Genomic DNA, 27,724 nt, shown 5'->3' with positions numbered 1-27,724 from the left:
TTGCTCCTTCATCCCTGGGGTGAGCTCTCTAGAACAATATTAAGACACTGGTTGGGCAGTATGGATAAATATGCACGGCTGTGAAAAAGTTTACCAGTTCTCTGGATATAAATTCATCATCCAGGGTGCTCAAATTTAATACCATCCATGACCGCCAAATTCACTGAAATTTGGGGTGTTGTTTTTTTTGAAGAGATAAGTTTCTTTTATTTCCCAAATTACATGCAAGAGGTTTGGTGCTATTGCTGGGTTTCTTTGTTGTGTTTTTGTACTCTGAAAATAGCACTTTCTATAAGTGTGGAAGCAGTCTAAGTCCTGTGAACGACTCTCTGAGATACAAGGTTCTCAAATGCTTTGTTGTGTGAACCACAGCCTAAAAGAAAGGTTTCAGAGTAGCAGCCATGTTAGTCTGTATTCACAAAAAGAAAAGGAGTACTTTTGGCACCTTAGAGACTAACAAATTTATTTGAGCATAAGCTTTCGGAATGCATCCGATGAAGTGAGCTGTAGCTCACGAAAGCTTATGCTCAAATAAATTTGTTAGCCTAAAAGAAAGATTGTCTTCAGGGCAACCTCCCATCCATGACATCTTACACCACCTGCCCTACCACCCACAGATAACATCTCAGATTTCTAGAGCTTCTTGCTCACATGCAAAAGTAATATTAGGAAAGTATTTAATGTATCTATTAGCTGTTTTTTAGTGCAACGTAACAGGTGGAAACAAGAAGAGCCAGCACCATCTGTGGACCATCAGCGTGTTTTCTGTGAACCACAAGTGTTTCACAGACCACAATTTGAGAACCACTCCTGTGGTCTGTTCAGAACTCTCTCACCCGGAAACTGGATGAGAAAAAATTATAGAAGTGTTTTTTCCATTTGCCATATTTTTTCAAATGTGAAGATTTGGAAGCACATTTTTAGTAGTAGAGATGATAAGAAAGTGGTCAATCAGATGGCTTGTACCACAGGAGTTGGTATCTGAGAGCCATTCCTGTCAATCATCCTGTTGTGCAGTGTCTGAAACCAGTGGAAAAAGGGGAGCCCATTATGGTACATGTTATAACAGCACTTGGAATGTCTCTTCTACAAATCAACATGGTAGCACTTAAACCATTTTGCTGACTGGAATCTCACCCTCTGATTGCTGGACAGAAGGACCACCTGCTTTCAGTTTACCATAGATATCCATGGAAAGAATAATATCCTGGCTAAGATCTCAGGACTGCCTTTCCCCTTAAGCAGGTATTGTACTTTATAAATGTGTCTCTTTAGTACACAGAAATTGAATCCTCCCCCCATTGAGCATCTTGTAAGGAAAACCTCAACTCAGATTCATTCCTAAATATTGTCGTCATAAGTAGTAAATACTGTCACATGGCATTCTGATTAAAAGGTTGGAATATAAATGTATCCCTAGTTTTTCATGCCCCAGATCATGGCAAATGTCAAGCAGAAATCAGACTAGTGAACAATTGCTGGTGCCACACATCTCAGTTTTCATAAATGATCTAAAAGCTTGAGATTTTTGCTTCTTCCCTTCTTGAGCCTTTTTCTTCCAAGACCTTGTCTGTTCTGTCTGCATCAGACTGCATTCCTTCTACTTTGTGTAGACAGAAAAAGAAACAGAGTAAGTGTTCTACATCAAGGTGGATAAAAGATTGTATGAAACCCAAAACATCTCATCTAACAAGGCACTGGGCACTGCCACATTTTGGCAGTTATTGATAGTCATACAGTACCTCTGCTTTCTTGTAGGCAAAGTTACCCCATTTGGTATTTTATTTACTTAGATTGATAGGGCTAGATGTAAAAACTAAAGTTATCAGCAACAAGTGTTGCGGGCAGCTCCATTTACTGAGAAGGTCATGTTGCAAATCCATTAGCTCTAAAATTTTGCTTTCTGGAGCTGACAGTTGCCTTAATGAATGGAAAGCTGTTGTTCTATTAAGGAAGTTTGTGTTCTATCAAAATGAACTTGGTAACGAGATCCTGCCTATTTCAGCTATGAGGGGCATATGTCTGAGCTACAGAGTCACCTTATTACTGTCAAACTGTCTATAAAATTATTCTCAAACTGAGACTCTGTCAAATTCACCCAATTTTGACAGATTACTGATGATCTTAATGGGAATCCAAGTGTCACTTCAGATGAAATGAAAGCTCTGATAAAGACACACAGAAGTAATCCCAAACATGGGAGACGATGTAGGTACTATTCTCTTCCGGAACTAAGCACAATTATACATTTGCATGAAATATTAGATGAGGGATCATTTCCAAGATATGAAATTTTTGTTTAGTTGATTCACAAATAAATGGACCCAAGTAATCACTATAATATAGCTATTACTTTCAGCTGTAGGGTCCTGATCTAAAACTCACTGAAGTCAATAAAAAAATTCCCATTGAATTCAATGGCCTTTGGATCAGTTCCTAGGTTAACAACTGTTCTGAGAGAAATCTGATTTAGCAGGAAGTGCAGGTACCAGTTTGCTGTTTGGCATCTTTAAAGAGAACAAATGTTACTTTTGTCTTGTTTCAGCTTCAAAGCCTCCTTCTTTCAAATGTAAAGTGAAATGAACGTTTATTCCATAAACTGTTTAAAATAATACAACTCTCATTAGACTCAATCCTACATTTCTGACATTCCTCAAATCTCCAGTATAGTTATTTCATGGCAACTGGATTCTTGGGTACATCAGGAAAGCAGGATCCGCACTGCTGTCAGTTTATTGTCAGGCCTCATGAAATAAACTGTACAGTTTCAATAGAAGCAGGATCAGGATTATAATTAATTTGTTAGCCTGAGCACTGAAGAGGCAACTCTTTATGATTATCAAGTTGTCTTCAGTGTAATTTTTAATGTTGAATTACAAAGAAAGAAGGCAAAGTGCAAATAGAATTTGTGAAAGCTGCTCTATCCCTGCAAGATGGACATTTCTTCCTGAGCCACATTAATGTCAAGGGCCCAGTGTTTGTCAATTACCATGTTTAGGTGCTGTCTTGCTTATTTATTTATTTAAGTAACATTGTGTCCAGTAAAGTTCAATGCAAGATGATAGGACAATTCATTGGTTAAACTATCTTCTGCCTGAGAGTAATTGGCCCATCCATTTGTAAAATCAGGTGCAAAAGTAAATTGTACAAAAGCACAGCAATGCATGTCTGCATAGTGGAGAGACGAACTATATCTTCTCTGGTCTGGGTTAAAAAAAGAAAAGGGTTAGATCTCTGACATAATTTAAATAACAGATCACATAAGCACAGGGAAAATAACCTTTTTAGCCTGGGAGGTGGAATACTACATTATTTTGCATATCATATCTAACTGAAAAGAGAAACTATGAGGGTACGATGCACTCCGTCCTATGGACCTGTTTCAACTCATTCTTCAGTATAGAAAGTTGCCTCAATATGTCAATCAATGAATGCACAGGCTTGGAAGGGATGAGGTAAAGCTTTAGTGTTATTGTGCTTTTCCCTGGCAGATTTTCATGTAATGTACTTGTTTGGTTTATTAAAAATGTGTTTTCCTGCCCATTGTAGGGAGTATAGTTCAGGGGAGAGAAGTTGCTTGTGGTGAGTTTTTTTTTTTATTTGTATGCCTGTAACCTGAGGGTATTACGTAAGGTATATTTTGAATGTTAATTTCCTGCATAAAAGTTGCATTACTGTGTAAGATGAGTCATTAATCATCCCATATAAACTTGTGAATGTACAGGAATAGGAATGTACATGCAAGAGAACTTAAGAGTTGGACTTTGACCTACTTTTAAATTAGATTACAGTAGTCATTACAATTCCAAGTTTCCAAATAATGAAAGAATGGCATTCATGATAAACATCTGTTTAGTTTCTGATTTATGTTTGTTACAGATAGGAAAAACGGGAGCCTATCTTCAGTTCCTCAGTATCTTGTCCAGAATGCTGATTAGACTGACGGAAGTGGATGTTTATGATGAGGAAGAAATCAATATTAGTAAGTTGTTGATGAAGAGACATTTGCTTCTGGGGATTTTTTATATCACATTGTTAATTGGACCAATTGTTGACGAGTTTATCATGTGCTTTTCACCTTCATGTTGTAGTTTATTTACATTACTGCAATCCATTTAAAGTTCTTAAATTAAGTAGTTTAGGATTTTAACTTCTAATTTGGAATCCTGTGATTAGCTAATTTCTCTCTATTTAGAGCTCATTCCTCCTCTTAGCACATCTCTGTTTTTCTTAGAAAGTTGGCAGCAGCATTTATGTATGTTAAAAATAGTTCATCCCATGCTGAGAAACAATATACTGACTTTAAGCCTCGAATGATTATTTTTTGGTCAAATGCAAAAAAGGAGGTTAGTTGGAAATGTTGACAGATTTATAACCCTCAGCAATACTGTCACTATATTATCCATTTTAGGTAAACAAGACATCATATGAATGAGAAAAGAACATACATACATTCCTGCTTTCCAGTAGTTGATCCTATTCTCAACTTCCAGTTTTTTCAGCATATTCCTCATTCCCCTCTTTCTCCAGATGTAATTCTAGACGTCTCCGAGGCTCTGCTATTTACTTTGATCAATCACTTTCTACAGTGATTTATTTGATGTTTTTTTTCTCTGGGGGGTAAAATTCTCCCCTGTGCAGAGAAGCAGTACAAAAGCTTTTGCCTCACGTAAGTCTCATTTAAATTCTTGTTTTGAGTGCTTACATAGAATCGAAAAGGATCATACATTGTATGCTGGCTAGCCCTCTGCATGGGGAAGAATTTCATCCTGTGTGAATAGCTCTGCTTGAGTTTCCTATTCCCTTCTAGTTTCCAAGCAGCAGATCCTCAGCTGGTGTAAATGATTATAGCTCCAGTCACTTCTGTGGAACTATGACAGTGCAACAGCTTAGGGTCTGCTCCCAAACACCTTGGAGTCCTTACTAGTGCAGAAGAGTACAAACCAAATTCCCTTAACTGAAAACTCCATCTCCAAAGTGTATTGAAGTCAGTGGAGAGACACCTGCTGACTGGTCCATTTTACCAGTAAAATCCTTACTGTGGTGCTTTTATTATCTCTGCATATATGATTCCAGATGGCTTCTGACAGGTGCTTTTGCTCTGTTTTGGCAGAATTGCATTGAGGGGTGAGGAATGTTGAGTAATTGATCAGGTGTTCACTAGTTTTTCTGCAGAAAACAGCTTCACAGATATTGTTGCCTTAAAATAGTAAAAGAAATAATAGTACAATAATAATAATTAATAACCTCCTAAATGATATGAATAGCATAGACTTGCTTTAGGTTGGGGTATCTTTCTATGCAATCATCTGAACCTTTCAATTGATTTCACACATCTCTTTAAAAAAGCATTCTGTAAAACTGTAGACATCATTCCATTTATTGTAAACTGCATGTTTTGGGTTTGGTTTTTTTTACTATTCTAGAACTCCAAGAAGAATCAGATCAATGTTATCACCAGCCAGGAGACATGTGGCCTGATTTGGAGACATTTAAGAAGATACCTTTTGACTACACTATTCATGATCCGAAATATGAAGATGCAAGTCTGATTTGTACAAGGCTTCAGGATATGAACAGTGACGGTCAGAATTTAAAATATAACAGAGAGAGATGCATGTATTTATTTATTTATTTGCACCCACTATAGACGGTATGGATGGAATCCTGGCCCTATTGAAGCAAATGGCAAGACTCCCCGTGATTCCAATGGGGCCAGGATATCGTCGATATGTAATTACAATTTACAGAGCTATATTGTTTATAGTTTTAACATGAGCGTTAAATTGAAAAAGGATTAAAAGTTTGCCAGATAAGGAACAACACATGAGGATGAGCAGCGTGAGTGTTTTGTGGTATGGAAGCTATGTAGCCTTTCACTAGTAAGGCCCTGATCTTATAAGCACGTATGTATCTGAGTAAATTTACTCACTTGAGTTGTCCCATTATGTTTCAATAAGACTACACATGTGTGCAGGGCTGGTTCTAGGAGTGGGCAAGCAGGGCAGTTGCCCGGGCACCAACTTCTGGGGTGCCAAACTGCTGTGGCGCTCGGCTGGTTTTTTCCCTCCACTCCTGGTTGGCCGGCCTTTTTTTTTTTTGGTTGTTCCACTGCTAGGGGAATGGGCCCAAAAACATGTTCTGTCCTGGCTAAGGTTAGGATTGGACTGTGGGCCACCAGTTTGAATGTGGTCCAGTGAAATAGTGATCCATTTGATGGCTGCTTGGTGGGCTGTGTGGAACGAGGTGGTGTCTCAGTTCAGGACCCACTAGATGAAAGTCCACTTCACAGTGTCACTGGACACACTCCTCATTTGGTTCTGACATCAATCACATGATAGCGACTGCCTGTCCTGGCAAACCTGAGCTGGACTGAAAGCTGTGAGTGAGAGGTGAAAGCTTCTCTCTTATTTTTATTGAATTGACAGGCTTTTTTATCGGTCCAACCCACATAACAACTGTGGATTGTACATGCTTGTGCTAATTAATTTACCCCCCTGAAACCTGTGTGGTAATTTCATTGTCCCCATGTTGCTGATGTGGAGCTGAGGCACAGAGGGCCAGATTTTCAAAGATAATTTTATGCCCGAAGATGCAGATAGGCACCGAGTGGGATTTACAAAAGTGCTTAAGTGGGCTAGGCACCGGACTCCGACTGACTTTTTTACATCTCACAAGGTACCTATATGCATCTGTACATGTCTTAACACCTTTGTAAATCTGGCCCAGAGATATTAGCACCAACATTTCCAAAAATGGCCTTTGATTTTAGGTGCCTCTATTTTGAGGCACGTTGGGCCTGAGTTTCAGCTGGAGCTGTGGGTGCTCAGCACAGTTTGGGCATCTAAAAACTAGAGCACTTGAAGGTGACTTGCCCAGTGTCTCACAATAAGTGTGTGACAGTGCCAGAAACAGAACCCAAGCCCCAGTCCATTGCATTAACCACAAGACTGTACTTCCACTTGATATCCCATTACTAATCCCGCCCCATCATCCAGTCCCTGAACAGTTACATGCTAGAACATGTTCTTAAAAATGTCACATAAAAGAAATAAGTTGCAGAGCACATTTTAAACTGTTCTCTGTGAAAGCAGAGATGGTGTCTTCCTCTCTGTTTTTTCTGTGCCCAGCACAAGTCAGCATGCAGCAAATAGTAGTCATAATAATAATAATAATAATTTTGCTTTACCTGCACCTCTGCGTTATTATAAATGAGCGCAAACTACCATGACACAGCACTTAAATCTAGTTATTTTCTCTCCCCTTCGATACACACCTAATAAAATCTTCTACGCTCAGGCTGAATATCTATTTTGTTTGGTGTTACCACGGACCCTGCAGGCTTATGACGATTACATGAACAGTTTATTCACCACAGGGGGATATAATAATACAGTCCATTTTTTAAAATTTACAGACAGATCAATGGGCAGAAAACAGGAGGACATGTATATGCGCCGTCAGACAACTCGAATGAGATTATCTAAGTACGCAGCATACAATACATACCATCACTGTGAACAGTGCCATCAATATATGGGCTTCAATCCCAGGTATCAGGTAAGTCGTGCCTAATTTGTATTTAGGATAATAAATCTGTAGCAGATCTGTAAATTACTTTAAAATACTGTAAAATGCTTTATAGTATCAGTACTAGTACCCAAGCTGCATATTTGCTCTATAAGCATTTCCATAGAGAACTTATGGATCGATTTTGGGCCCTGATACTGCAGTTGGATCTTTGCACTTGCACTGAGCACCAGCGAAGTCAGTGGAGTCCTGCCCAGGCACAGGGATCTGCGTGAGGGGATTGGATTGCAGGTTTGGGATCTTTGTCGAGACAAAATGTTTTATCTTAGTGATAATTAATTTTTGATAGTGGCAGCAGTGCAGGACAAAAGCACATTGTGAATATCTTCTGGTATTCTTTGAGTACCCAAATTCATAGCTGGTGGGGTCAGCAAAGGTCATGAAGGTCAACAGTTTCACTCTGTGGACTTTGCACAACTGTTCCTTGGATCATTCCAACTGACCTATGAAATGCTATAGTCAAGATTCTACACTAACCGCTATAAATGATCATTGATTTCCCAGTAAACCTTCCCCGAGGGTTTATTAACACTTACTCGGGGGCAGAGCAGTTGCTGAAGGTAGTAAGTTGACTGCTGCAGGGAGCATTTTATACACATCATGTGGACTCTGATTATTCAGACAAACCCTCCAGTTCGCTGCTCATTAGAATGGCCGAAAAAGGCATCAGCAATGCAAGTGCTGCAGCTATTGTATAGCACATGGCGTTACTGAGGGTGGCCCACAAGCCTCGCTACCTTTGATGAGACAAAGAGCAAATTGATGGCTTCAGGCCAGGAATCTGGGTAAATTGTTTGTTTAGTGAATATGCTGGGCTTGAGCCAAATGTCACTGATTCATATTAATATGAGTTGTGAGGTAAAAAGTATCCCAGTGCCCTGTGTGGTTTCCTTCTGGTTTGGTGCTGACTTAGTGATGTCCATGAACTGTTCTGTGCTCTCTTGGGAAGCCAAGTTAGAATCTAATAATCAGATTTGTCCTTTTGTCCCCCTCAGCTTTATGAGTCCACCCTGCATGCTTTTGCCTTTTCCTATTCCATGCTTGGAGAGGAGATCCAGCTACATTTTATCATCCCCAAGTCAAAGGAGCACCATTTTGTCTTTAGTCAACCAGGAAGACAGCTGGAAAGCATGAGGTTACCGCTTGTCACAGATAAGGTAGATGGACAATTATATTTATACTCACATATGGGGCATAGACAGGGCTGATCTAAAGATCTGTAAGGTCAGATCATACTTTGGCTTCACTACTGGTCCTGCTGCCAGGAGATGGTGAGAATGGTTTGGCAGTGAGTTGTTTCCTTCTCCTTGCGTGCCCTTGCTGGAGAGGGAGACAAGCTCCAGAAATGGCTTGGAATGCAAGGTCCCAATCAAATACTTGCTTTGCTCATAATTAAGACTATGATTTTGTCATGGATATTTTTAGTAAAAGTCAGGGTCAGGTCACGGACAATAAACAAAATCATGGAAGACATGACCTGTCCCTGACTTTTACTAAAAACATCTCTGACAAAATAGGGAGGGAGGAGGATCCAGCACTCTGTCCCCCCTGCAGTGGCTGGGAGCTACAGGGACCCCATTGCCCAGTGGCTGGAAGAGGTCCCCCTGCCGCCCTGTGGGGCTAGAGCTGGACAGGTCCACCCACTGCCCTGCAGGGCTGGGAGTTGTGGGGGCCCCTACCAGCGGCAGAGGCTGCCCCCGGCCACTGAGAAGTTCCGGGGTACCTCTGCCACTGCTGCCCATGACCAGGAGCTGCAGGAAAGACCCCACCGCTCACGGCCACTGAGCAGCTCTGGGGTCCCTCTGCCGCCGTCCCCGGTGGCTGGGAGCTGCGGTGGCGGGGCTGGGGGGGCAGCTGCTCACAGCAGCTGAGTCACTACGGGAGGGACCCCTGCCAGCGATAGAGGGCAGCTCAGGGGTTGCTGCCACCGGCGGCGAACAGTCAGTTGCAGGAGGTCCTGTCACCCACAGCTGCTGGGCAGCTGTGGGAGGGTCCCCCGCCCCACATTGAGGCTGGGTTGCTGCAGGGTCCCTCACTGCTGGCAGCGGCTGATCAGCTGTGGGGGGTCCCCAATGTCACAGAGGTCGCTGGAAGTCATGGTTTCCATGATTTCCGCAATCTCCATGACATAATCATAGCCTTACTCATAATCAAGGCTGGTCCTTGGCAGACACTCTTTGTGAGCTGGGACTATGACAATTGGAGATTGTTGTGCAGTGACTCAGAAGATCTCAGGATTCTGGATAAAGACACTGAAGAGAGGATGGTCTCAGCTTTGAGAAAAAAATGTACATGTTTTTGTTTAGCCTATGGCTAAGTAAGAGGAAGCAATTTATCAATGGCTTGCCTGTCCTGTCCTGCATAAGTGGTTCCACCAGATGACATACAGGAGAGTTTTGAAAGAATCTCTGTAGTGACTGTGCAGCTACTCATGGTAGCTTCAGGGAAGATAGCTGCAGAGGTTGCCAATCTGACAAGTCTGTCTTGTCTCTGATATGAGCCTTTACAATGACCCCTGCAAGCCCTGAACAATCTCTGCTGATTCAATGAAGTATAGTCTTTAGACTACTGGAGCAATTTGTGGAATGGTAGTAGCAGCCGAGATTTTATGGTGCAGAAGGTAAGCTGTCCACAAACAACAGTTATTGATCCACACTGCATCCTTCACTTTTGGCAGCTTATGACTAGATTGGTAGGAGCATATTTTTTAATATACATCTGCCAGACTGTAATCAAACTTGAAGTTACGCAACACCTTTTATCTGAGAGAGAGAGTTGTGTTTTTCAGCTTATGAGAATACAAAATTACCCCAATTTACTGTGTGCCACCAGAAGCATCCTCAATTTACTAGTGGTTATTTCATTGGAACTAGGTGTCAAGTCTCCACATATTCTATTCCCATCCCTGTCTCTGATCTGCCCTGAGACCTTTGGCAAATCACTTAATTTCTCTTTTTTTTCATCTGTAAAAATTGTATAATACTTACCTACTTTATAGGGTGTGCTGCTGTAAGACTTAATGCATGTTAGCAAAGCGCTATGAGATCATTGGATGTAGGGCACTATAGCTGTGTAAAGTTTTATCTTAGTCTTTTTCTCATTATTCTTTCACTTCTCTTAATGTTTGGTTGCTTTCTGTTCTTCTATTCTTTACTTTCTTTTTCCTTCCTAAGGGCATATCAAGCCACCGAGGATCCTATATCCCTGGTAGATCAAGATTTAGCAATCCCATCTGGGGCTATATGTATCTATCCCTCCTTTACCAGCCAATCAAGTGATCAAGGCCCTTTTCTTTGTCACTTGACAGAAGTTGTTCTCTTCCAACTCTTATAAAAATTCCCAATTTCTCTTTTATTTAGATATTAGGCCAGTTTCTCATCTGGTGTAAATCAGCAAAGCTCCATTGAAGTCACTGACTTATACCACCTGAGGATCTGGCCTTCTTTGTTTAAATAATATTCAGCATAGTACAGAGACTCATCCTTCATTTTTGTATTTACTTTACAGAGTCAGGATTACATAAAAAGCCCCACTTTTACTCCCACAACTGGGCGTCATGAACATGGACTTTTCAACCTGTATCATGCAATGGATGGTGCCAGCCATTTGCATGTTCTAGTTGTCAAGGAGTATGAAATGGCCGTATATAAAAAATACTGGCCGAACCACATCATGCTAGTGCTGCCGAGTATTTTCAACAGTGCTGGAGTAGGTAGGTACTAGGGGGGGAAAAAGAAGGTAAAACACGTATGTTATTGTACAGAAACCCTCACCGAGAGGTTTGTCATAAGTGATCTCTTGCAACACAATATATCTCACCATCCATATTGTGCGTCAGAAACCACACCCTCCTTCTTTACTGTGATAGGTGATTCTCTGTATTGTACCCCACGTAAATGCAAAATCAATTAACACCTGATAAGTCATTCATACTTAACCCTATAATGCTAACGTTAGTGAAGTAGATATGTGACTCTGGGGCATTTTCTCAGCAGAAGATCCTTGGCCATGGGACATTTGTCCGTGGGAGGAACTGCAGCATCTCAAGGCAGTGGAACTTGAGCAGGACTCATAGCTGACTACCATAGCCCTAAATGAGTTTGGTGCTGGCCAGGGATGAGGAGTGGATGTGGTGCCTAATAATGCACCGATCCTGTGCATTTCTTAGGTAGCGTCTGCCAGAAGAGTTTCTATAGAGCACCCAGAGTCTGCTCTGGTGGGACCCCCAAGGTGGAAAGACAGAGGGAATTATGGCTGTCGTCACTTAGGTGGGTCCATCCCCATGTGCAGTGGCTGGTGCCAGGAGGTGTCAGTGGAGGTAAATCTGTCCCTCGTAGTTTAAAGGCATCACATAAATTCCCACCACAGAAATCAAACTCATCTTATTAGTTTCCTCAGTGGTGTCCCATGTGGCCTTAGCAGCCTGACGCAACACCCACACCTGTCAACTCAGTTGCATTTGGTATGGGATGGTGACAAATTGACTCTGGAATGCTTTAATCACCAATGTTCAGAGTGAGCGAGCCACACTGTGCTCCATGAACATTTGAAAGGTTGTCACTTATCAACAAACAACTCCTGCCCCTGCCACCGCTACCTCTCATCCCAGAATTTTCCTCTTGTTTATGCTGTTTTTGGTTTCAGGTGCTGCACACTTTCTAATAAAAGAACTGTCTTATCATAATCTGGAACTAGAACGAAATCGGCAAGAAGAACTGGGGATTAAACCCCAGGATATCTGGCCTTTCATTGTCATTTCGGATGATTCCTGTGTTATGTGGAATGCAGTAGAAATCGATTGTTCAGGAGACAGAAAGAGGTAAAACAGCATAATTAAGGAACATGATTTTTTTTCAGTTGATCACTTTAAACTCTCATTACGTATGACTGAGCACATCTTGTTGAAATGAAATCATGGAAACAGCAAGGCTTTTACTCTTTGTAACAAGTAGGGTATAATATTTGCCTGGGGACAGAGAAATATTTCTTTATATATTTGTCTGCATGTAACCCGAAGGGTAGTGCCCATCTGTGCCCAGTCTACAGCTTCAGCCATACAGCTCGGCACTTCAGTTCAAGCTGGAGTGACTCATGCTTTTGGCTCTGGAGTTCTGTGGTTCAGCCGCAGTTGTGTTGGCCAAGAGAGGTGGCAGTCATATGTACAGTTGATCCGGATACAGTGGTGCAATGACTGCAGACACACATGGATGGATTTTAAGCAGCAGGCTAGAACTTTTATTTTGCTTTACCACAGGGGAGGGGCACTACCTGCCCATCATCCACACTCTCCTATACCAGGCATTAAGTGGTTCCAGTGCAAGGGTTACAGGGCTCCTACCATAAAACCCATCATTGAGGCTAGGCTCTCCTCAACTACCCCCGCCCAGGACTCAGCTCTCTCTGAGTCCTACCCCCTCCCCCACCCATGAGGGGGACAGAGGATGCAAAAGGGTGGGGATGTCGGGCCTCATCCCACAAGGGTTACAAGGTCTCCCCCTATCCCATGAGCCCACAGCCCATCAGGAAAATCCAAGGTCTTTTACCTCTGGGAACCGTGCGCTGTATCCTTTTAACCACACTGGAAACTGGCCACAAGTTGAGACAAATTAACAGTGCAACCCAGTGCCTCAGTTAGGGACTAAACACATTCCTACTTAATAGGGCTGTCGATTAATCGTAGTTAACTCACGTGATTAACTTAAAAAAATTAATCGCGATTAATCACAGTTTTAATCACACTGTTAAACAATAGAATACCAATAGAAATGTATTAAATATTTTGGATATTTTTCTAAATGTTCATATATATTGTATTCTGTGTTGTAATTGAAATCAAAATGTATATTATTTTGTATTACAAATATTTGCGCTGTAAAAATGATAAACAAAAGAAATAGAATTTTCTATTCACCTCATACAAGTACTGTAGTGCAATCTCTTTGTAGTGAAAGTGCAACTTACAAATGTTGATTTTTTTTTTTTGGTTACATAACTGCTCTCAAAAACAAAACAATCTAAAACTTCACAGCCTACAAGTCCACTCAGTCCTACTTCTTGTTCAGCCAATCACTAAGACAAACAAGTCTGTTTACATTTACAGGAGATAGTGCTGCCCTCTTCTTATTTACAGTGTCACCAGAAAGTGAGAACAGGCATTTGCATGGCACTCTTGTAACCGGCATTACAAGGTATTTATGTGCCAGATATGCTAAACATTCATATGCCCCTTCATGCTTCGGCCACCATTCCAGAGGACATGCTTCCATGCTGATCACGCTTGTTAAAAAAATAATGCATTAATTAAATTTGTGACTGAAGTCCTTGGAGAATTATATGTCCCCTGCTCTGTTTTACCTGCATTCTGCCATATATTTCATGTTATAGCAGTCTCGAATGATGATTCAGCACATGTTGTTCATTTTAAGAACACTTTCACTGCAGATTTGACAAAACGCAAAGAAGGTTCCAATGTGAGATTTCTAAAGATTGCTACAGCACTCGACCCAAGGTTTAAGAATCTGAAGTGCCTTCCAAAATCTGAGAGGGATGAGGTGTGGAGCATGCTTTCAGAAGTCTTAAAAGAGCAACACTCTGATGCGGAAACTACGGAACCCGAATCACCAAAAAAGAAAATCAACCTTCTGCTGGTGGCATCTGGCTCAGACGATGAAAGTGAATATGCGTCAGTCCGCACTACTTTGGATTGTTATCAAGCAGAATCCATCATCAGCATGGACGCACCTCCCCTGGGCTGGTGGTTGAAGCATGAAGGGACATATGAATTTTTAGCACATCTGGCACATAAATATCTTGCGACGCCAGCTACAGCAGTGCTATGAGAACGCCTGTTCTCACTTTCAGGTAACATTGTAAACAATAAGTGGGAGCATTATCTCCTGCAAATGTAAACAAACTTGTTTGCCTGAGCGATTGGCTAAACTAGAATTAGGACTGAATGGATTTGCAGGATCTAAAATTTTACATTGTTTTATTTTTGAATGCAGTTTTTTTGTACGTAATTCTACGTTTGTAAGTTCAATTTTCATGATAAAGAAATTGCACTATAGTACTTGTATTAGGTGAATTGAAAAATACGATTTCTTTTGTTTTTTTACAGTGCAAATACTTGTAATCAAAAATACATATAAAGTGAGCACTGTAGACTTTGTCTTCTGTGTTGTAATTCAAATCAATATATTTGGAAATGTAGAAAACATCCAACAATATTTAAATAAATGATATTCTATTATTGTTTAACAGTGCGATTAATCGTGTGATTAATTTTTTTAATCGTTTGACAGCTCTAGTATTTAACCTACTGTGGCTCAAAGGTGCCAAGAAGATGAAAAACTCCCTTGCCCTCTGCGAATTGGCCCTATGGGAGAAAAAATCCTTTCTTATCCCCAATGGCCGAATGGCTAGACCCACAGCATCTGCTGGCCGGATTCCTGTTCCTAGTTCTGGGTGGGTAGGGTGGAACAGGGCCAAAAGAGACACCACATGGTGCTGGAGCTGGGGGATGCAGGCCGTTCAGCATCCCTCCTCCTGACTGGCCATTTGGTGCCAGAGACTACCAGGAGGGAGGACCTACTGAGTGTGTCTCAGCAAGGATCTCCCTCCCTTGCTGCCGGGTCTGTCCCATTTGCTGCTACCCTCATCAAGGTCATGTAGCCATAGAGGCACATGGGTGGCATTCTGGGTAAGACTTTTGAAGGAACTAAGAGAGTTAATTGAAATTCTGGGGAAGCTGGCCACCTACCTCACTTTGGCTCCTTTGCTGGTCCCAGCCTATGTGACTTCTACTTTATTTCGCTTTGCAAATGATAAAACAAGTCTCTTAACTTTTTAAAACAGTACTCGATTGGGCCAGTTTTATTTATTACCAGAGCTGTGCTAAAATCAGCAGCTTTGCTGTGCAGGGATTTGGAGAAATCTTTTTTTCTGTTTCAATTTGTATGCTTAATTTTATGTCAAATCCCAAAACAAAAGCGAAGCTCAATCAAAACTGAGAAGTTCCATGTGGTTTTGTAATGGGCAAATGCTAAACAAATCTTCCCAGGATCACTTGGAGCAAGAGTCAGATTAACGTAAAACATTTACAAACCTTAATGAACATATTGAGAAATCCAGGCTGAGTTTCAAACCTATAATGTCAGCCCAAGCTAAATGAACTTTAGGTAGTTTCAGATTGTGATTAGAACTGAAGATGAAGAGGTAGGTCTAGCATCACTGCTGCATGGTTAATATGCTCATATTTATAAGTATTGTAAGATACTGCTCAGATGAACTGGATGCTGATTATTTTTTATACACTTTGAATTTGAAACATTTTTTCCGACCTACTGTAGTGAATATACATGGACTGAAAGGAACGTTTCCTTGAAGCAAATTCTGCAACACATTGAAGCAACCCCTAATGTCACTCACTACGCCTTGATTGGGATGAGGAAATGGTCTAGTAAAACAAATAGTGGTGAGATCAGGGAACCATTCTCCTGTTGCCATGTACATGACTTCGTCATGCTGAATGTGGATCTGACTCAGAATGTCCAATATAACCAGAACAGGTGAGTGAATCCATAGGCGCCTCCAATGCAGAGCAAGGACCAAATCATGCAGCCTTCACTCTGGCTGAGCTCTCTCTCACTCAAGCTGGATTTCTCAGGAGACTGCTAATAGAATAGAGATAAAGTTTACATATAAGTTGCTGGTTCAAATCCAGCCCAGGTAAGTAGTGGCTAAAAAGGACTGTTCTCTCTCTCCAGATAAGCTAGGCATACTCTTTAATTAAATACAATAACTTTAATGGGATGAGAACAATAATAAGAAAAACAACAAAAACAAATCCCTCTAACATTGATGGAGGGCCTTTAGGGAGAAGCTGTATCCAGCCCACTCCATTCTTGGGTTCAATCTCCAACCCACCTTCTGCCCCATTTTTTTTTTAACTGGGCCACACAAAATGTTCCAGACCTTAAAGGTGCCAAGCAGAGTCACTGTGGTTCTTAAAGCTCCATTCACTACAGATACCACTTGACAGCTGTTCATTAACCCATATGAAATAGTGAACTTAGTCCAGTTCCTAGAGGACAAGTGTTCACATCTCAAAATCACCAGCACATTTGCCACTAATTGTCAAAGGCACAGGGCTGAATAGGATAAGAGACTGTCACCTCTAGAAGTGATCTTTCCAAATCTAGATTGAGGCATATTTGTGGAGAAGCATCTCTGCTTTAACTATTCTATGGATAAACAGGTGACTTAAATCTTCAAGTCTGTCACTGGCACTTTTCAAGAGCACTAGAAACTTATCCACATGTATCTCCTGGTATACAGCTGTGTTATCAGGCTGTTTAGCCTGTGAGGGCATAGTACATTTTCACACAGAGTGTTACCATTTGAGGCAGTTTTTGAATGGAAAGCTGAGTGCTAATCTAAGAAAACAATAATCATAGGATTGAATAAATGTAGAGCTGGAAGGGACCTCAAGAAGTCATCTAGTCCAGCCCCACCCCTACTCCCCTCTGAGACAGGACCAAGTAAACCTAGACCATCCCTGATAGGGGTTCTTAAAAACCTCCAGTGATGGGAATTCCACAACCTCCCTTGGAAGCCTATTCCGGAGCTTAACTACTCTTATAGTTAGAACATTTCCCCTAATATCTAACCTAAATCTCCCTTGCTGCTGATTAAGCCCATTATTTCTTGTCCTACTTTCTTTGGACATAGAGAATAATTGATCATGTCCTCTTTATAACAGCCCTTAACATATTTGAAGACTGTTATCAGGCCTCCCCTCAGTCTTTGTTTCTCAAAACTAAACATGCCAATTTTTTTTAACCCTTCCTCATAGATCAGTGTCTCTAAACCTTTTATCATTTCTTGTTGCTTTCCTCTGGATTTTCTTCAGTTTATCCACATCTTTCCTCAAGTGTAGGGCCCAGAATTGGACACAGTACTCCAACTGAGGCCTCACCAGTGCTGAGTAGAGTGGGATAATTACCTCCCTTGTCTTCCATAAGACACTCCTGTTAATACACCTCAGAATGATATTAGTAATTGCATCACACTGTTGGTTCATATTCAATTTATGAACTCCAGATCCTTTTCAGCAGTATTACCAGCTAGCCACTTTCTCCCCATTTTGTAGTTGTGCATTTGATTTTTCCTTCCTAAGTGTTAGTAAGTGCTTGTCTTTATTGAATTTTATCTTGTTGATTTCAGACCAATTCTCTAATTTGTCAAGATTGTTTTGAATTCTAATCCTGTTTTACAAAGTGCTTTCAACCTCCCTCAGCTCGGTGTTATCTGCTCTTCATTGTCTATGTCGTTAATTAAAATGTTGAATAGTACCGGACCCAACAATGCAATAAAGCAGAGTAATATTAATGTATAGAGTGATGCAAAAATGTCAAGAATAAGGATTTATGCTAGTTTACACTGGCAATACTTAACCTGTGGGTGTTTAATCACTGGTGACTCACTGGAGTTCTTCATGAAGCTGTCTGTTAAGGCTTGGGCAATATTGTGTGACATTCCAAGGATGAATTGGTAGTGAGAAAACATGGCATTTTGAATCAAAAAGAGACACAGTCATCCAGAGATAGCAGAGACACATGTGAGTATCAATCAACAGAGTATGTATCAACAGAGCCATAATTTTAAAAACTGATAGCTTTAAATGGCAGATTACTCACTGAGCTGTAAATAGAACCAGTCCTCCTGTAATCTTTATTTTGCTGTTTTGGTGAATGCAAAAACAACGAGGAGTCCTTGTGGCACCTTAGAGACTAACAAATTTATTTGGGCATAAGCTTTCATGGGCTAGAACCCACTTCATCAGATGAAGTCCATGGAAACCTTTACACTGACCTTATTTGTATAAATACATGAAAAAATGTGAATTGCCTTACCAAACGTGAGCTTAGTCTAACAAGACAATTCAACTGACAGCAGGATACCAAGGGAGGAAAAATAACTTTTGAAGTGGTAATGAGAGTGGCCCATTTCGGACAGTTGACAAAAAGGCGTGAGTAACAGTAGGGGGAAATTAGTATTGGGGAAATTATGCAGTAAATCTATTTTACAAAATGCCTGATACATAGGGATTTTCTGACTTCTGAGAAGCAATGTGTGAAACCAAAAGCACAGATCCAAATCCTGGATCAGATCCTCATACTTCTAAAAGTCATTCCAGTTCTCTTGTAGAACATGTGTATTTACAATTGGAAATAGAATCCAGATTACCCAAAGATGAGGGTACTTGGGTGTGGCCCATTTTAGAAGCTTGAGCTGCTAACTCTGGTCTGAATTCAGACCAGGATTGATAGTTTCCATTTGGTTCCATCTCTAATTTGAAATGGGCCAAATCCAACACAATGAAATCTTAAGACATAGATGAATTTGGCCCATATTGCTTAACTGTGGCTCTTTGCAATGCTGTTGGATGAAGAAGTGATTCTGTGGCTTTTAAATGCTTGATCTCACTGATGTAGACTGATAGCATTTCCACAGAGGGATGCTGAAAATTTCAACAGTTACATGCTCCTTGTTACAGAGGAGAAATATATGGTCAGAGACCTGTACCTCTGTATGTCTCATCTAGGGCCTAATCCATGTCCTTTGAAGTCCATGGAAACCTTTACACTGACCTTATTTGTGGTGGGATCATCCTCCTTTCTGCTTGTACAACCTGCCTTACTGTAGTATCTGAGTGCCTATATGTCTGCTAATGTTCAATAACAAGCAGTGTTTATTAATAGCTCTGGTTTCCACTCCTGCTAGATTTATGTGCGATGATGTTGATTTCAACCTGCGTGCCCACAGTGCCGGTCTTCTGATCTGTCGGTTCAATCGCTTCAGTATCATGAAGAAGCAAATTGCAGTAGGAGGACATAGGTCCTTCCATATTAAGTCTAAGGTAAAAGTTGAGAATTATGTTTCGTTGTTGTTAGTTATTTGTTTGTGCAGTCATTAACCTTTAATTTAGAGAGCTGAGGTTTGTTGATGTACATTCCATTGCCAGAGATGGGACATGTGTGCCATTAGATTTTTTTTTTAACATGAAACTCTTGGAACCTATAATTCCCACAGCATAAATGTACCCTAACCTCTAGTCAGTCATCTTCCTGTGTAACTTCTTAAACCACCTTTTTTTTTTCAAACAAGAAAGCCTTTCACTATGAATTTGATGTAGAGCAGTTGTAAAGTATTACTTAATAACTCCTCCTTACACCATTTCATGTTCAGGAAGAACTTTTTGAGTCAAAGCAGAATCCAAAAAGCTATTTAAATATAATTAAACTCCAATTTTCCATGGATATCTGAAACCTTTGGGTAATCGGAGTTTTGGATAACCAATTTTTGGTCGCTATATGCATTTTGGATTTTTGGGACAGAGATGCATTTTGTACAACCCAAAATTCAGATGATTGGGGTTTGGCTGATCAGGATTTATCGATATCACAATGTTTTTCCATGTAGGTATCTGAAACTCCAGTTTCAACCGCACCTGCTCAGTACATCTGTGCTCCTGACAGCAAGCACACCTTCCTGGCAGCACCTGCTCAACTGCTGCTTGAAAAATATCTCCAGTACCACAGCCATCGCTTCTTTCCTCTTTCACTGAAGAATTATAGCCATCCAGTGCTATCTGTGGATTGTTACCTTAACTTAGGACCGCAGGTACTGAACAAAATGATCTTCAAGTAGCTCTGCAGTTTAGGCCAGCCCATATTTAACCCAAACCTAGTTCTCTGATATATTCCTTTGGGATTTTTACATGGCTTCTGAACAGTATAATATTAGATCGTTGTGATATTTAAAAAATCAATTTGTAAGTTACAAAAAAGAAAATGAATGATTAGAAGCTATGAATGAATATGCACACTAAAAATAAAGTACACAGAGAACAATCCTACAGTTGTAGTAAGGAATAGTTATAGTAATTTAGTCTTTGCTTTCTATTCAGGTCTCAATTACCAGTGCCTCAGAATTTTTTTTTCTATCAGTGTTTCCTCAACTTAATATAATAACTTGGCCATTTATATAGCTCTTCCCGCCTACAAACATTTTACAAAATTGACCAGTCCTCAGAACATCCCTGTAAGCTACTGTGCACATTTTGTTAGCTCTAGTTTATTAATGGGGAAACTGAAGCCAAGAAGTGAATGCTCCACACAAGAGCTCAGATTAGAACTGAGGAGTTCCTGGCTCCCAGTCCTGTGCTCGGACTGTGCCCCTCTCTAAAATCAAGATACATATTTGGACTCAAATGCAAATCAAGTATGAATGATGCTAGCAGGTTTTTGGTAGTGTTTTGGTTTAGTTGTTTTTGCCTTCCCATCCAACTGGAAAACTACATGAAGTTCAAACTTGGTAGACCTGCCAATTCATCTTCCTCCCCGAGTCAGCTGTGTAACAGACTTCAGAACTCGCTCCACCCCCAAATGCTCCAAGTCCTTAAAGTTCCTTTCTGGCTGACTTGTGATAAGCTGAAGTACCCTGGACACAAAGTCCTATGTGGAAAATTTCTTTATTGGGGGAGAGCGACAAACCTGTAAACATCTCAGCAAATCTCCAAGGTTCTTAACTCGCCTGAGAAGTCTGAGTGAGCAGAGAGTTTTGGAAAGCGAGAGGCTTCCAGTCTCTAGGGAAAACCTTAGGACTCAATCCTGTATATACGTATGGACATACATAACTTTACTCACATAAGTAGTTCCATTGACACTTGAGTAAAATTATGAACCTCCAAAAGTGTTTGCTGTATTGGACCATACAGGGGTGTGTGTGTGTGTGTGTGTGTGTACAAATGTGCAAGGCATGTCTCAGATTTGTTTTTAAGGGGAGAGACAGTTGTTGAGGCATGTAAATCCTGCCAGGTCTACCTAGCTCTTTATACAGAACTTTTTTTTTTTCAGCGGAGGGATTTTTATTTGGGGGCAGTGGGGATGCTCACAAATGGTTGATCACAAAGACCATTCCTATAATTAGGAAGGATTGCTAAATTTTAAACTGTTGCAGACATTCACACCTCTGTGCAAAGCCCTAAGAAGCAACACTACTTTGAAGTCCGAGGAAAATTAATTTCTGCTTCCTCTTTCCTCCAATCAGATTGCAGTTTGCTACGTGAGTTCCCGACCTCACTCTTTGAACATCAGTTGCTCTGGTTTGATGTTTAGTGGACTCCTGCTTTACCTCTGTGACTCCTTCGTTGTAGCTAGCTTTTTGAAAAAGTTTCATTTCCTGAAAGGTGAGCTGCAGAATGATTGTTACAAATTGCAGTGTTTGTCTGGTTTGGGGTTGCCAAATCCACCATTGGGCAGAAACTAAATAATGTTTTGCCTTTGTACATCAACCAGGTCCATCTCTCCCCATTTGGGATCACACCAATCCAGCACTACAGCAGATTAACACCTACATCCTCATACAAGTATTATTAGTTCTATAGATCTTTGAAATTAGGCAGGCACTGGCGCGTCCATACCATTGAATTACCTAATGTATATTCATAAATACTCAGTGCATGTTCACAGATTGGGTACTTGTGTGTATGCAATAGGCATGCAACACTGTATGCTTACAGTTGTGACCCTCTAATTTTCAAAATCTTACCCATAAGATTCTACTCAGTATATCATGGGGAGAAAAGATGGGTTGTTTAATATTAATAACAAATAATAACCAAACAAATCAATTTAGTCTTCAGGGTTCCAGACTGACGGCACTGGAGACTGATGTCCTCTATCTACAAACAAGCAGTTTCATTGCCAGGGTCTCCCATGCTACGCTGCCACTGTGTTGTAGGCCTTATCTACTCTGGGGATTTGTCCCAGTTGCAGCCATCAGTGGCCAGCCACTGGTGCTGCTGCATTGTTGCAGATCTGTGGACAGGCAAAGCTGTTATAAACTACCATTTGGATCAATACAGCTTAACCCAGTTTCAAGCAGGGGTATGCTAGACTGATACAAGTGATGGAGTATCGTGGTTTCGCCTCTGCAATGGTGGTTGGCTACTGAAGACTGAATTCTGCAGCATGGACAAGGCCTTAATCTTGACCTGGAGGAACAGGGCTAGAGATGGAAACTTTAGGAGTGAAGGTCAGTTAAGTTTCCATCTCCAGCCCTTCTGGTAGGAAGATCCAATGTTCACAGAATCAGAGTGCTGTCCCCTTTTCCCCTTAAGTGATAGATAACTAAGGGGTTCACTCTCCTTCATTTTATAGTCCAGTAAACCTTAGAAATGTATCATTCTGAAGAGTATCCCCCGATAAAGTCCTTCTTCCCTGCTGTTTGTCCTTTCTTGTTGACATCCTTTCCCTCTGTTGGCTTGTGTATAAGTGTAACTTTCATTGTCTCTGGCCTCACCTTGCTCAACTGACACTGGAGACACACACAAAACAACGTTCCTTTGACTAGGACATTCCTTTTATCATGTCAGCCCCCAAAACATATTCTAGTAATGTATTTCCAGCACACATACATAACTGTTTACACACCATCCGCACACAGATCATGACCAGCGTTTCACTAGCTTTCGTTTGAGATTTTACTCAATATACTTCTATAGTACAGTAATATTGTATAGAATCCATTGATTCAGTTACTTATTCTTTGGGGTTTAGACCTTTTCCCCCCAGGGTGTCTGGACCATTCCTGCAGAGCATAGCAATTAAGCACATGCTTAAGTATCCAGCCACCTCAATCTCTTTTAAGATTTAGGTGCTTTGCTGAATTAGGACCCTGTAGTCCCACTGCAATCGGTAAGGTACTTCTTAGTGTGAATAAGGGTATCAAAATCTGGCCCATGGAACTGTCACAAATGTAAAGGCTTGTCTTCACTACGGGAGTAAGCTGACCTAAGTTACGCTACTCCAGCTGCATAAATAACATAGCTGGAGTCAACGTAGCTTAGGTCGACTAATCCCGGTGTCTTCACTGTGCTGCATTGATAGAGATGCTCTTCGGTTGACTTCCCTTACTCTTCTTAGAGAGCTGGAGTACCAGAGAGTCGACCAGAGAGCGCTCTGCCATTGATTTATCAGGTCTTCACTAGACCCGCTAAATCAATCCCTGCTGCATCGCTTGCAGCAGCGTCAGTCTCCCTGCAGTGAAGGCCCTAAGGCTGGATCGTGATCTATCTGAAGTACTAGATGGATCCCATAATCATAATGTCTAAGCACCTTACAGTCTTTAACGTATTTATCCTCACAACATCCCTGTGAGGTACAGAAGTATTGTTATTGTCATCTGAAAGATGGGGAACTGAGAGGCCAAGTAAGTTGCCTGAGGTCGCACAGGAAGTCTCTGACAGAGCAAGGAATTAAACGTGGGTTTCCTAAATCCCAGACTAGCACCCTAAGCACTGAAACATCCTTCCTCTCTCTTCCAGGCATAGAACTCCCACTGAAGACAATTAAGAACTTGCAGGACCAGGTTGATGATTTAGAGAATAAAACAAAACACTCATAATTGTTTGTTTTAACCATTCATGTAGGTGCCACCTTGTGTGTTATTTGCCAAGACCGCAATTCTCTTCGCCAGACTGTTGTCCGGCTAGAACTTGAAGACGAATGGCAGTTCCGACTGAGGGACGAATTCCAAACTGCCAACGCCAAAGAGGACAGACCACTTTTCTTTCTGACTGGACGACATATCTGATAGAAAATGAGCAGGCTTCCTGAACTGTCTAATGAGAAGAGGTAGTACAAGAGGCTGAGTAATCAGTGCTCCCCCTCCCCCAAAAAAAAGGCCATTTGAGAGGCTCTGTGCTCTGAAACATTCAAGCATATGTTTCCTGAGGAGCCATCAGCTGAGCAATTTTGAAATATTTTTATTAAAATTATATTTAATCAACTAATGTGTGTTTTTATCGCCAAGAATTGGAAGTGACTCTTCTAATTTAATTACCCAGTAGAAGTAATTCCTGATACCTGGGGAAGAGGTATCGACTTACTACTTCACATGGTGGAAACATTTCTGGATAAGAAGAGAGATCACATTTCTGTCAAAACAGAAGGCACACAAAATGTTTCAAAATTAAGATGTTTAGAAACAGTTTTGTACAATTAGGGAATGTAAATTTAGAGAAATAGGGAATGTACATTTAGAAGTAGACTTCGTTCTTTTTAAGTCTTATTTATCTAGAAGTCAGCACAAGACATCAGACCAAATTTTGGATTTTACAGGAAATTTTACATTCTGGTAATAGATTGCTACTGATTGATACAAAGAGGCTTTTTATACCTAAAGGTGTAAAATATATTTTTTATGTAATGGGAACTGGTTGCGACCATAACTATGGTGTGAGTGTCACACTGAATAATTTTATCATACAGGATTTGGGGGGGGGGAGGCGGGGTAGATGTAATTAAGGTACCTGTGTTTGGTTGGTCAAGAAAGAGCACTTTGAAAGTAGACTTACGAAAGAAGGAGATGTGAACATTTATTCCAGAACACTCGAGTATCTGGGACAAAGTCTAAGATAGCTGAAGAGGATTAAGGGAAAGATTAACAGCAACCAAACTTTGAGATAAATAATTTTGAGCTAAATGAACTGGTGCTTTTAGCTACAGATGAATTTGTTGCACTGGCTTAAGACTTCAAAGCAGGCCATGAGGCAATTCAGACAGGAGATGCGTATAGCACTGAAGTCCAAATTCCAAATACCCTCCTAGAATGCTCTCTTGCTAAGGCACTTCAAAAGAGCTGGGCAGTCAGGTGGCATCTTTGCTGAGTATATGTAGAAATCTAAGAGGATGTTTAGAAAATGCATCATGCAGTTTAGTATTTAGCACCCTGGTGTGTTAAAATGTAGAGTGCATGCTGAAAACACCTGGTTATATTTATAGACATACTCCCCAAAGCTGCAATCCCAGAACTTCATGTTTATCCTTATGGAGTCAGTGGCTCTGATCCTTGGCTTGGCTTAGATACCCTATGCCAAGTGTAGGCATGAAAGGTGGCACAAATGTCACCAGAAAACCCTTTATAATATGTTAATCCTCTCTTGACTGGCTACGCCAACTATAGGACCATTTTGTGCTTGTGGAGTAGCATTAAGTGGCTATAATGCATTTGAGGGATTGTAACTAAGACACTAATAATCTGTGCCAAAGAGCTGACTTAGATTTATTTTCAGGGAATAAAAATAAATTAAGCGATTGTGAGAGATTTAGGATAATGTTTACACAATTGTTTTGGTAGAAAGTGATATGCTTGTATATTTCATTGTGCTTCTTTTGGAGTAAGAACTTTTTTTTTAGTTTTGTTTTATTCTGTGTAAATAGTATTTCCTGTGCAGTTCCCTCCATTTGATTAGTTAATTTAAACTTTTTAAAGGGTTGTAATATTCAGGTCTTACTCATCCTTTATAAATAAAATATGTACTGCATGGACAGGTGTCTGGGTCATGTATGGCCACTGTCAAATGCTCACACTCACAGGGGAAAATTGCATTGGCAAAAGGAAGCTAATAAGATTTAGGATTGCCCTGCATGCATCAAGAGGAAACGTTGTGCTGTTTACAAGCTTTCAACAGTTCAGGACTTTTGGGATAGATCCAGGATTATGGATGCAGGGAACTCATGACATACAAACGTAAAACAAGCTTTGAAAACAGTTCAAAAATATGAATCAAAATCAACTTTCTGTAAATGCAATCTCTGTATCTTGGGTTTTTAGTCATAAAATCTACTTCACAAGTCTTCCAAACCTGCATTTTCTCCAAATGATGATATTAAATATGCAGTGATACCATGCATAATGTGAAAAGAGGCCATTAAGTACTAGCTACATTGGAATGAAAAGTTTTTCAGCTCTGTGTTTTCATAAGGGCTTGCATTATATATTCAGTTTTCCTTGTATAGTTGACCATCTGTTTGGCATTTCCTGCCATGAATATACTGGGCAGAGTCTTTAAAAACAAAGGTTATAAAGAAATGTAATAGTGTTTAGCAAATCCCTAAATGATTTCTTTCTTTCTTTCTTTCTTACACTAGCAATAGTCAAACCTTTTGATCTGACCCTGAACGCAGACATTTCAACAAATATCTGTGAGACAGAAAAGTACAATACAGCCTCTAAATAAAGCAAACTTAAAACTGGTTGCCTGCACATGTAGGTTATGCCTGGATGGTGTTGTATGCTATATACTTGGCACGGTACAATCAGTTCTGTCCAGGCAAAGCCCATCTAAGCGCTAATCATCTGTGCTTAGTAGTCAGCCTTTGCTCTTCTCTGAGTGCTAGTCCCTATGGGTATTCTCTGTGGGTGTGAATTTTCTCCATGAGTCCAGGATTGGAAGATTTTCAATAGGAGTGTAGATCTGGTGAGCTCTTTCCCAGAATGGCCAGAAGGAGGCGCTATAACTGCGGTGAATAGAGCATCCCGTCGTAGGAGGGAGCTGGTGAGTCCATTCAGAGATGCTGAGATAAAAGAACTAGGTGCAGTCTGTGGAAATTTTGTGCTGAGTGCTTTCTATTTGGTGCAATACCTAAGCTTACAGGCACCTCCAGCCTTTCTGCTATGGGTTGCTGTCCCTTTAAGGCCAGGGAGTCTGGGAGTCATTGTCCCCAGGTGGAGCACATAACTGACATGGCCTTGTGACTTCCCACTGGGATATAAAGCATCAGCCTTCTTTCAGCAAGGGTAAAGTGCAGGGCGAGCAGGGGCTGTCTGAGCGGGCCAACTTAGTGGCTGTGGGAAAGAAGCTACTAAGGCCATGTCTACACTACAAAAGTACTCTGATTATACAGCAGTCGATTTTTGGGAAAAGATTGTATAAAGTCGCGTGCATACGTCCACAGTAAGCACATTAATTCGGCAGTGTGCGTCCACAGTACCGTGGCAAGCGTCGACATTCCGAGTGGTGGACTGTGGGTAGCTATCCCACAGTTCCCGCAGTCCCCGCTGCCCCTTGGAATTCTGGGCTGAGCTCCCAAAGCCTGATGGGGCCAAAAATTTGTCGCAGGTGGTTATGGGTAAATGTCATCAGTCAACCCTCCCTCCCTCCGTGAAAGCAACGTCAGACTATCATTTCGCGCCCTTTTCCCTGGATTGCCCGAGCAGATGCCATAGCACGGCAAGCATGGAGCCCGTTCAGCTCACCACAGCAGTTATGACCATTGTAAACACC

At 41.0% G+C, this 27,724-nt stretch overlaps 1 protein-coding gene across 4 annotated transcripts in view; it reads left to right on the top strand.

The window, feature by feature from the left end:
* Positions 1 to 26,082, top strand: part of GREB1 (growth regulating estrogen receptor binding 1) — a 154,003-nt gene extending 127,921 nt beyond the window's left edge. For all 4 annotated transcript variants that reach the window (XM_074947646.1, XM_074947647.1, XM_074947645.1 and 1 more), the window contains exons 23-33: positions 3,880 to 3,982; positions 5,427 to 5,585; positions 7,418 to 7,560; positions 8,586 to 8,747; positions 11,098 to 11,302; positions 12,235 to 12,409; positions 15,939 to 16,157; positions 19,375 to 19,510; positions 20,074 to 20,274; positions 21,703 to 21,841; positions 24,086 to 26,082. In XM_074947646.1, coding sequence (XP_074803747.1) covers positions 3,880 to 3,982; positions 5,427 to 5,585; positions 7,418 to 7,560; positions 8,586 to 8,747; positions 11,098 to 11,302; positions 12,235 to 12,409; positions 15,939 to 16,157; positions 19,375 to 19,510; positions 20,074 to 20,274; positions 21,703 to 21,841; positions 24,086 to 24,249 — 1,806 coding nt within the window. In that variant the 3' untranslated portion in view covers positions 24,250 to 26,082. The remainder of the gene's footprint in view (positions 1 to 3,879; positions 3,983 to 5,426; positions 5,586 to 7,417; positions 7,561 to 8,585; positions 8,748 to 11,097; positions 11,303 to 12,234; positions 12,410 to 15,938; positions 16,158 to 19,374; positions 19,511 to 20,073; positions 20,275 to 21,702; positions 21,842 to 24,085) is intronic.
* The last annotated feature ends 1,642 nt before the right edge of the window (positions 26,083 to 27,724 follow it).

This window comes from Natator depressus, chromosome 3 (assembly GCF_965152275.1).
Source record: "Natator depressus isolate rNatDep1 chromosome 3, rNatDep2.hap1, whole genome shotgun sequence".
In the NCBI taxonomy this organism is placed as follows: Eukaryota; Metazoa; Chordata; order Testudines; family Cheloniidae; genus Natator; species Natator depressus.
The sequence above is the reverse complement of the archived record's forward strand: the minus strand, read 5'-3'. Positions and strand labels throughout refer to the sequence as shown.